Raw genomic sequence first — 11,269 nt, 5'->3', positions numbered from 1 at the left:
GGTCCAATCGCACGATGACGCGCTAGTAGTCAACGCTCGGATAGGCGGCTTCTTGGTAAAGAGGGTAATGATAGACCAGGGAAGCGGAGCTAGCATGATGTATCCAGATCTATTCCGAGGGCTGGGACTAAGGAGTGGGGACCTCTCCGAGTACGGCACACCTTTGGTCGGTTTTGACGGCAATGTCGTGATCCTTGAGGGGCAGATCTCCTTGCCCGTACTCATGGAAGGAAAGGAGGTGGTAGTGACCTTTATAGTGGTAACATCCTTCTCCCCGTACACTGCAATCCTAGGAAGACCGTGGATTCATAGAATGGGGGATGTCCCGTCCACTTTGCATTTGAAGGTGAAGTTTCCCACCGAGCATGGCGTTACGGTGGTAAGGGGAAGCCAGCAGACGGCGAGACAGTCTTTGATTGCATTAGTTTACTGGAGGAAAGAGACAATCAGGCAGGAGAAGCATACCGAGTAGGAAGCAGCACAACAGAAGGACTCATTATAGCAATTACAGATTCTCCGAGGAGAGAAGAGGGACAGTCGTGTCGAGAAGATGATGAAGGTAAGGATACTCCCGGACGCCGACAGGTGTTTCCACGTAGGAGAAAGTATGGATGATCAGGATAAGGTAGAGATGTTGTTACTCTTAATACAGAACGTGGACGTGTTTGCATGGAATCCATATGAGGTGCCCGAGGTGGACCCCGAGTTTATAGTTCATAGGCTCAATGTTGACCCCTCGCACCCACCAAAGAAACAGAGGCCGAGAAGATCGGCCAAGGAGCATGCCGAGGCAGTAATTGATGAAGTCCGAAGGCTGAAGGAATCCGGGGCAATAAGGGAAACCTTCTTCCCCGAATGGTTGGCAAACACCGTCGTAGTAAGGAAGAAGAACGGCAAGTGGAGGGTTTGCGTGGACTTTACAAATCTGAACCGAGCATGTCCGAAGGACCCATTTCCCGTGCCGAAGATTGATCAGCTGGTTGATGCTACTTACGGTCATCCAAGGATGAGTTTTCTAGACGCTTTTTAGGGGTACCATCAGATCGCCCTAGCGCCTGAGGATCAGGAAAAGACTGCATTCATCTCCCCGAAAGCCAATTACCATTACACTGTGATGCCCTTCGGGCTGAAGAATGTCGGGGCCACCTACCAACGGATGATGACGAGGATGTTTCGCGACAAAATAGGGTGCACAGTCGAAGTGTACATTGATGATATAGTGATAAAAAGCAAGCGAGTGATGCAACACACAAACGATCTCCGGGAAGTATTCGAAACCCTTAGGCGACACAAGTTACGCCTTAACGCCGAGAAGTGCGCTTTTGGCGTAAGTGCCGGGAAATTTCTGGGGTATTTGATAACAAGCCGGGAAATAGAGGTCAACCCCGATCAGATCGAGGCCATAAAGAGGCTAAATCCACCGAGCAATCCGAAAGAGGTACAGGTTTTGACCGGGATGCTGGCTGCACTCAATCGCTTCATCTCTAAATTTGCAGATCGTTGCCGACCTTTCTATCAGCTTTTGAAGAAATGGGCGGGATTCTTGTGGAATGAAGAGTGCGACCAGGCTTTTCGGGATTTGAAGGATTACTTGGTACGAGCACCAATGCTAGCCACGCCGAAACCTGGTGAAGACTTATTCATGTACCTGGTAGTATCTGAGCACGCGGTAAGTGCCATGCTATTAAAGGACCAGGGGGTCCAACAGCCCGTATATTATATCAGCAAGACCTTGGTTGACGCCGAGAAAAGGTACTTACCTCTGGAGAAGTTAGTGTTGGCCCTGATCCATGCCACGAGGAAGCTACTGCATTATTTTCAATCCCATATAGTTTATGTATTGACTGAGTACCCCTTATAGTCACTTTTAAAGAGATCTGACTTCACTGGGCGAATAGTAAAATGGGGGACTCGGCTTGGCTCTTTTGACATACGGTACAGACCGCGACATTCAGTGAAGGGCCAAGTCCTTGCAGATTTTGTCGCTGAATTCTCACCCAAGAGCAGCGGAGAGATGATTTGCCATGTAGAGGCTAGAATGTGGAGGGTATTTGTGGACGGGGCATCAAGTGCCCCGGGAGCTGGAGCCAGAATCATTATTTTTTCCCCTGAAGGGATTCGGTTGGAGCACTCGTATAGATTGGGATTCAGGGCCTCCAACAATGAGGCTGAGTACGAAGCCTTGCTCGCCGGACTCAGATCAGTATTGAAGATAGGTGCTCGAAACGTGGAAGTATTGTCAGATTCTCGGTTGGTTGTCAACCAAGTTCGGGAAATTTTGAAGCGAAGGGATCCTCGGATGAAAGCGTACCTGCATGCGGCAAAGTAGATTATGGGCGAGTTTGTCACGGTGAAAATATCCCAAGTGGGACGAGCACAGAACAGACATGCCGATTCTTTAGCCACGCTAGCATCGTCAAGCATCGAAGACGTCCCTCGGATGATCAGAGAAGAAGTTATAGCCGAGCCGAGCATTCAAGTTTCCGACGATATTGCTATCAGGGTTGGTTGTGTCGCCACAGATTCACCACCTGCGCCATGTTGGATGGATCCTGTCATTACTTTCCTGGCTGAGGACAGAGTCCCTGACGATCAAAATGAGGCCGGTAAGATATGCTGCACTGCAGCTCGGTACTGATTGTCAGCAGACGGCAAATTGTACCGAAGGTCTTTTGGAGGACCGTATCTTTTATGCTTGCGTCCCAAGAAAGTACCGGAGATATTGGCCGAGCTGCACGATGGGGTATGCGGGAGTCATATAGGAGGGCGCTCACTGGCACACCGGGCAATGACCCAGGGGTTTTGGTGGCCAAAGATGCAAAAGGACGCCGCTGAATATGCTCGCAAATGTGAACAATGCCAAAAGCACGCCTCCTTAATTCACCAGCCTGCCGGACAACTCAATCCGATCAGTAGCCCATGGCCATTTGCACAATGGGGCCTGGATATTCTCGGGCCTTTTTCGCAGGCAACTGGGAACCGCCGGTTCGTAATTGTGGCCGTTGATTACTTCACCAAATGGGCGGAGGTCGAGGCCCCGGCAAATATCCGGGACACAGATGTGAAGAAGTTCGTGTGGAAGAATATAGTCACGAGGTTTGGTGTTCCGGAGTCGTTGATATTCGATAATGGATTGCAGTTCGACAGTAAAGCTTTTCGCACTTTTTGTGGTGATGTCGGCATCAAAAACAGGTACTCCACTCCGGCATATCCTCAGAGCAATGGTTTGGCTGAAGCCACAAACAAGGTAATCTTGAACGGATTGAAGAAGATGCTGGACGACGCAAAGGGAAGATGGGACGAGGAATTGCCAAACGTTATTTGGGCTTACCGAACTACCCCCAGAAAATCCACGAGGGAAAGCCCATTCTCCTTAACTTACGAAACAGAAGCCGTTATACCAACCGAGGTTAACTTATGTAGTGCACGGGTCGCAGGGTTCGATCCCGCACAAAATGGCGAGATGATGGTCGGACTATTGGACGGGTTGGAAGAATGCTGTGAGACAGCGACTGTACGACTCGCGGAATATCAGCAAAAACTCGCTAGGAGATACGACCAAGGGATAAGAACCCGGGAGTTCACCGCCGGAGACTTGGTCCTGAGGAGGGCCGTAGGGAATATGCGAGATGCCAATGCCGAGAAGTTGGCCCAAACATGGGAGGGGCCTTACAGGGTTACCGCAATTGCCAGCGCAGGAGCGTATTACTTGGAAGACCTGGACGAGAGATCTTTGCCGCGGCCGTGGAACATTCATAATTTGAGAAAGTTCTATCACTGATCGGCTGTGTAACAAGTTAAAAGTTTTTTTCTTTTTGAAGTACCTTGTTTATATGTAGCTAATGTAAATGATGCTATTTTTTCAAACATATCACTGTTATTACATTTACCGAGAATTCGGAGACGTCAAAGTTTTAGTCTAACGATAGAAGCCTGACTCTCGACTCAATGCACATCGCCGAGCAGGTGAAAACCTTGAGATTTTAGCCTAAGGACAAAAGCCTGACTCTTGGCTCGATGCACATCATCGAGCAGGTGAAAACCTTGAGATTTTAGCCTAAGGACAGAAGCCTGACTCTTGGCTCGATGCACGTCGCCCGGCAGGTGAAAACCTGGCTAAGGACAGAAGTCTGACTCTCGGCTCGATGCACATCGTCGAGTAGGTGAAAACCTTGAGATTTTAGCCTAAGGACAGAAGCCTGACTCTCGGCTAGATGCACGTCACCGAGCAGGTGAAAACCTGGCTAAGGACAAAAGCCTGACTCTCGGCTCAATGCACACCGCCGAGCAGGTGAAAACCTTGAGATTTTAGCCTAAGGACAGAAGCCTGACTCTCGGCTTGATGCACATCGCCGAGCAGGTGAAAACCTTGAGATTTTAGCTTAAGGACAGAAGCCTGACTCTCGGCTCGATGCACGTCACCGAGCAGGTGAAAACCTGGCTAAGGACAGAAGCCTGACTCTCGGCTCGATGCACATCGCCGAGCAGGTGAAAACCTTGAGATTTTAGCCTAAGGACAGAAGCCTGACTCTCGGCTTGATGCACATCGCCGAGCAGGTGAAAACCTTGAGATTTTAGCTTAAGGATAGAAGCCTGACTCTCGGCTTGATGCACATCGCCGAGCAGGGGAAAACCTTGAGGTTTTGGCCTAAGGACAGAAACCTGACTCTCGACTCGATGTATATCTCCAAGCATGGAAGACCGAAAGTCTTTTTCGAACTGCGGAATCCTAATTTCCTGTTCAGACATCTATTACCGTGCACGTAGAGACCTTATTAAATTTCCTAAAAATTGAAACCCGTTAGCCGAACCAAACCCCCATCTTACGACAAAACAGGGTTTAACTTCTCAACCATTATAACGCAGGCATAAAACGAAAGAATGACAATAATTATTCCGAAAACTAAACCGTTATATTAACTACGAAATCATTGTTCCGACCACAAAACGCGTGGTCATTTCAGTACTAAGCCCGGTTGAAAATTAATTGTTTAGTCACCACAACCCGGTGACATAGGCAAACTAACCAAAACAGCATAACTAAAGGAAAAGAAACGGGAAGCTTCCTCAAAACTAAGGGGCCACGGTTCGGCAATCATGGGGAAGAATCTGCAGGTTGTTCCCGGGCTACGGTCTCGGGGGGTTGCTGCTGCTCGGTAGTCTGGAGGGGGACCTGGCCGATCCGATCCCCAAAACGGGGATGGCTAACCACTTCCGGTTCCTCCCCCACGTGGGAGTCAATCTGCTTCACCAAGTCCCTCAGGCTGGTCGTCTCTTCTTCATCAACGATCCCACCAGGGTTCGGCAGACCAGGTGTTGGGACCGGAAAGGGGATCTGGCCAGGATCCCTTAAACGAGAGTCCTCGGGGACTCTAGAAGCCCGGAAAGCAGCCAGCCAACCCTCCTCAAAGCCAAGCCTCCGAGCGTCCTGTATGACCGGCTCCGCTGAATTCTCCGCATCATTGAATCCCTCCTGGTACCACTTGTTCTTGCTTGCCACCAAAGCCACTCTCAGGTCAGCCAGCTCCTCAGACTGTGTGTTGAGTTTACTCTTGGCCTCTCCCAACCTGAGCTCGGTTTCCCCTAACTTTACGTGCAGTTCAGAGTATCTGTTTTCCGCAACCGCCTTCGCTTTCTCGGTGGCGGCAGCCTTCTTCTCCGACGTCGCCGCGACCACAGCTTTTTCCTTCGCGTTCGCCACGGCCACATTCTTTAAGGCTTTTTCCCAGCCAGAGTCCTCGGTAAGATCCGTGACGCGCCTGTCAAGTATATACGCCAGTTACGCGGCCTGATAGAGTGCCATGAACGGGTAAAAAAAATAAAAATAAAAAATAAGCGAAACTTACCGCAATAGTATGCCATTGCAGCCTTCTCCCCATCGATTCGTCTGTTCCTTCTTCGAAGGCACGCACATCCTCGGGAAGCATTAGGCCACGTGCCAAAGTCTAGGCGATATGGCCACTCGCGCCCTTTCCCCAGGCGTGCAGGCTTGCATCCGAGGGGAGTGGTTTACCGTCCAGTATAAACGAGGGCTGCCACGCGGGTACGACACGAGAAGAAGATGCCACGTGCGACCCAGCCTGGGCCGTGGGTTCACGAATCACAATGCCGCTGGATGGCTGAGGAGGAGTCTTTGAAGGCACATCACCCGGGCTGACTGTCGTCTGGTCCATCGTACGCGGCCTCTTGCGTTGTCGAGCAGGGGCTGTCGGCGGCGGGGGAGGGGTTTAGCTATGACTCTAAGGCTGTTCTTGCTGCTGTCCAGTAGGCCTGGCCCCCGGAATAAAATGGCTGATTGTCATAGTCTTCCTAGTCACCATGTCTTCGACTAGGTCGTGTTCAGTTTCGGAAGGTTCGTGAAGTCCGCCAACTTCTTTAGTATCCGGGGCTGGGGCTTCTTGGTCAGCGGGAGCTTCTGGTTGGGCGGGAGCCTCTTGCTGAATTCGCTCGTGTGCACGTTCCCTGCGAGCTCGAGATACGGCCTCGACTGACTCGTCCCGTACAGGCCGACGCTCGTCAGAACAAATATACTAAGGACCGTGGTCGCGGGCCTCACCTACTGTAAACTTAGGGGGGAGAAAGTTCGCGTGCCGGACGTCTATGTACGATGAAAGCAGGCTGTCGACTAGCAGAGATTGACTAAAGTTTTGCCAGGTGGAGTACACGGGGTCAACCCCGAGTATGAGATGAGATGCCTGAAGCTGCCCGTCCGAATGAACGAAGATCTTAGACCTCAGAACAAAATTCAAGTCCCGTACGTACACGGCCCTAACGTCCAGGACGAACACCTTACCGTCTGCAATGACAAACACATATGTAGGGTTAAAATAGGCAACCTGTTCACAACACAAAGTATACATACGTTTGCATATGAAACTTAATAAGAAATGAAAGAGGATTAATGATCGGGACACCCACTTCGCGCCGAGTAAGCGGGCAGGGGAATTCACCGACAAACCAATTGCCTCGCACAAGAACGAACTCCCCGGCAGAATTCCTATTCGAGTCAGGTAGGCAGGAGATCAGCCGTACCCTCATGTCTCTAATTTTCAGATAGTAATTTGTTTTCTTACTCCCACATAAACTGTACATATGATTTATGTCGTGTTGGTCTAGCTGTAAGCCGAATTTCTGATTCAACCTACTCATGCAACTCACCAACCTATAAAAATTAGGAGGAAGTTGATCCGGGCATAACCCATAGTAGCTAAGGGTGTCTATTATAAGAGGGTCTACAGGGAACCTCACCCTACCCTCCAGGATAGCCATTAAAGGAAAGAAGGCAGTATTGCCCCCTCTATGAAGAGCGATCTCGCTCTCGTGACAATACGCTACCTCCACATCGCTAAGGATGTTGAAGGCCTGCCTGAAAGTGGCTAAGGCCGCAGCTGTGTCTAGAAGATATGAGTACCCCATCCTAGGTCCTAGAATTAAAGTCAAACGAAGATATGGAAGTAAGAGTGAAGTGTAGAGAACTTACTTGGGGTTCTAAGGAGGGAGGAAATTCTGGGCTGGAGTATGTGAACGCGGATGAGTGCACAGAAGAGAAAGAATATCAGAGAATAGAAAGTGAAAAGTAGAAGAACGGTTCAGAGCGGACCTTTTATAGTGAATCCAAGGCAGATGGACAGCGGTTAATCAACCATTATGAGGATTAATTAGCAAGCCTTGGGGGTTACAACGCCAACCATTACCTGCGCCTCCTCGGTTCACGAAGCGTCAGGCAATGATGAGAGTGGAAACGAATGGCCAGACTCAGCGCGCCTTTTGAGGGCGCATTAATGAAACTCTGGAGCGCCCCACTGAACTCGTAACGTGCATCCCTGGGATTCCTTGATTCATGCCGAGCACCGGGTATGAATCAAGTGGGGGCTAATGTGCGGCATCTGAATGCTTGAGCCCATCTAGTCTTGGACCTCCGCTACAAGGGCACAGCATACAGGCCCAGTTTTCACTCACCCAAAAGCCCAATTTGTACCTACGCATGCCGAGGGCCCAGGCCTCACTACGAGACATGATCGGCGATTACTTTACCGGGCACGTAAGAAGGGTTCAGCGAACGGGCACGCCACCCTCGTTTGCCCGGCTGGATTCTCTGAAACGTCTCTGCCGAGATATCCACGGAAGTGGGAACCAAGTTCCGAGGTCATCCGAGCCTGGGTTTCCACTTATCATCACTTCTACTGGACCTCCCAACACACTAAGCATGAAACGTCTCTGCTGAGCTATCCACAGAAGTGGAAACCAAGTTCCAAGGTCATCCAAGCTTGGTCTCCCACTTACTGGCAACTCTACTAAACCTTCTATCGCACTAACTGTTGGAACATTAAAATCCTCTCCCTGGACTTTGAGCTATAAAAGGAAGAGAGGGACAAGGAAGAGGGGGTTGTTGGACAAATTGAGGGAGCGAACAGATATAAGAAAAACCAAGGAAAACACTTTGAGTGGAGAGGAGGGGAGGCACTAAAAGAGAGAAAAGGGATCTCATTGAGTCTCCATGATGAGAATGACCCAGAGTGGGAAATCCTGACTCAACATACAAATAAGTTGTGAGCCCAAGTGGGACTTGGTCCATCAGTCTCATTTGCGCCCCGCACATCTTCTATATAATACTAAAAATGTGTGCAACATGTTGCTTATGAATTTAAATGAAAATATTGATTTATAAAATAATAGTTTTTCTCTTTTACATCACTTCTTTTGTGAACAAACTGTAATGAGCTCTTTAGAAGGTTTTTCATATGATATTCATGAAAATGGATTTATTACGTACCAATTATTTTTTGATTTTTTAATGCAACGACTAAACAAGTGAGATTATTAATTAAGAGAAAAGATTCACAAGTTTTGAGAGTGATAAAATAATGTAAGATTGTAAGTATTACCCAACAAATCAACACCACCTCATTGGTTAGTATAATTAGCCTTATACTAGAGAAGTCTCTATAGCCTATAGGGTTGATTACATGTCAGTTGAGGTATATATATATATATATATATTATATTTTTTTTTTTTTTGGAGGAAATGGTATATATCTAGGGGTATTCGTGGTGCGGTGCGGGTTGGTTTTGGACTATTTTTAGCACCATACTTTACGGTGCGGTTTAGCTAAAACCATAACTATACGACAACTTATTTTTGCGGTCATTTATGCACTGCGGTGTGGTGTGGTGCGGTTTAGAGTTTAGCCAAAATCATAACTGCATTGCACCTCATTTTTGCTGTCATATGTGCGATGCACTGTATAAATGTGGTTTGAACAGCTTGAAATCGGTATATTTTTCAAATTTTTGGCTTTTTTTACCTAGCTCAAAACTAATTTTTCCCTTTGTGTTTGGGTCAAGTTTTAAATTAGCTAGTTTTTCTTTATTTTAAGTTGGCTTTCCTAGTCAACACTTGCTAGAATTATCAAACTTTTTTTTAAAAAAAAAACTAAACTATTAATAATATATTTAATATTAAAAATATATAAATATGTTAATACGTAGAGATGGTGCAATGCGGTGGGTTTGTGCAGTTTTCTTATTATAAAACTGCAAACCGCACTACACTGTGCGGTGCGATGCACTGTTACTTGCAGTACGGTGCAATGCACTGTTACTTGCAGTGCGGTGCGGTTATGCCATTTTACGAACAGTTTTGGTGCGGTTTTTAAGATTTATGCAGTTTGGTGAACACCCTTATATATATCTAATGTAATAATTATTAGTGTGGCGGGTGAAATGTAGATCAGTTAATTAAGACTCGTTTTAATTAACTTACACTTCACTCACACAATTAATTTATAAAGATGGGATGCAAGGTTAACCTTGTAATACTCGTTGTGTAAAATGAAACGAAGATCAAAGTTAAATTTTTGTATACAAAGTGGAAGTATTCACCTAGAATTTGTATAGGAAATAGCTAAGTGTTTGTCCTCGGGTTCAGTTTGAGGATGAAGATACAACTGAATGGATTTTCTCTTTGTGTTTCCCTCACTCATTTTCGTCCCCTTAATCCAATTGCTCCTTGGATTTATATATATTAGCAAGGATGCATCTGGATTTTACATTTGGAGGGTTGAGATCAAATTCTCTTGATACTTGTCCCACTAAGGCCTTACTAAAAGGTTTCTACAACAAAATATGAGCTGTGATGGACACTGTTTATGATCGTTTCTCCATTAATGCGGCTTACTAAGTGGTTGCAGTGTATTTATTGTGGAGGGGATGACTACCTTGTCCTCATTTTTCTTCTCTTCCTTTTTTATAACCTAGTTACCTTTGTCTCCTCGAGGATTGCACCATGCACCCTCTGACTTTGCCCCTCGACCGTCTGAGATTAGGTAGATGTCCTTGGCATCCTCATCAGTTATTGTTGGGCAGTCTAGGGGGGAGCTACGTGCACACCTTCCATGGACAGTTTGCCTATGCTCCCCGAGGCCACCACTATATGAACTCTGTTAGCCACTAGGGTATTCGTCCCCCCACAATAAGTAACTTTTTTTTTTTATTTATAATTTTAATATGGGGAGTTTATGAATTATACTTGGATGGAGAGAGATGATAGAATATATAATTGAAGTAAGCTAATATAATATCTCACGTAAATTGTGAGAGGTACATTACAAATGACGTAATAGTTGGATTTAAAGATGATACCTTGTGTATATAATTAATATACTAATTAAATTAGCATGGAAATTCAACAAAGGGTTAGAATAATCTATTATAATTTTTGTCAAAAGTCCCAGGTTAGATTTCAAATCTATTCTAATTTTGATTAATTTTTTCTTCAATTTAAAAATAATTAAAGTCCATTTAAAAGAAATTTAGGCCCATTTCAAAGTGTTGGGTGTGGTGACAAATTGGGTGTAGTTTTGAAGAGAATATGGTGGGCAAATATGAGGAAGATTAAAAGTAATTTAGGCCCATTTGAAAGTGTTGGGTATGCTGACAAATTGGGTGTAGTTTTGAAGAGAATATGGTGGGCAAAGATGAGGAAGATTGAGGTAGATAGCCGTGGAGGAGGAGATCAAGCAGTAGGGAGGGAGTCTAAAATAGGAAAAAACAAAAGAAAATAGAAAAAAAAAAATTGTGTTCAATGAGGCATAGTTTTAAATGTCTTTAAACTATACCGTTTTCAAATCTATATTCTAATTTTGATTAATTTTTTCTTCAATTTAAAAATATTTAAAGTCCATTTAAAAGAAATTTAGGCCCATTTCAAAGTGTTGGGTGTGTTGACAAATAGGGTGTAGTTATGAAAAGAATATGGTGGGCAAATATG

General features: G+C 46.1%; 1 protein-coding gene across 1 annotated transcript; it reads left to right on the top strand.

Annotated features, from left to right (window-relative positions):
• The first annotated feature begins 607 nt into the window (after positions 1 to 607).
• On the top strand, positions 608 to 2,329 carry LOC111988726 (uncharacterized). The gene is made up of 3 exons (XM_024020513.1): positions 608 to 904; positions 1,031 to 1,669; positions 1,862 to 2,329. The coding sequence occupies exons 1-3, from the start codon at positions 608 to 610 to the stop codon at positions 2,327 to 2,329; spliced, it is 1,404 nt and encodes a 467-aa protein (XP_023876281.1).
• Positions 2,330 to 11,269: the final 8,940 nt, after the last annotated feature.

The sequence above is a fragment of the Quercus suber genome, unplaced genomic scaffold (assembly GCF_002906115.3).
Source record: "Quercus suber isolate HL8 unplaced genomic scaffold, Cork oak 2.0 scaffold_3B, whole genome shotgun sequence".
In the NCBI taxonomy this organism is placed as follows: Eukaryota; Viridiplantae; Streptophyta; class Magnoliopsida; order Fagales; family Fagaceae; genus Quercus; species Quercus suber.
Note: the sequence above shows the minus strand (reverse complement) of the source record. Positions and strands in the feature narration are given on the sequence as shown.

Coding starts and splice junctions, on each gene's coding strand:
- LOC111988726 (XM_024020513.1), top strand. CDS start 608: ATGGATGATCAGGATAAGGTAGAGATGTTGTTACTCTTAATACAGAAC. Junction 905..1,030: donor AGAAGAACGGCAAGTGGAGG/GTTTGCGTGGAC, acceptor GACGCTTTTTAG/GGGTACCATCAGATCGCCCT. Junction 1,670..1,861: donor TGGTAGTATCTGAGCACGCG/GTAAGTGCCATG, acceptor TACCCCTTATAG/TCACTTTTAAAGAGATCTGA.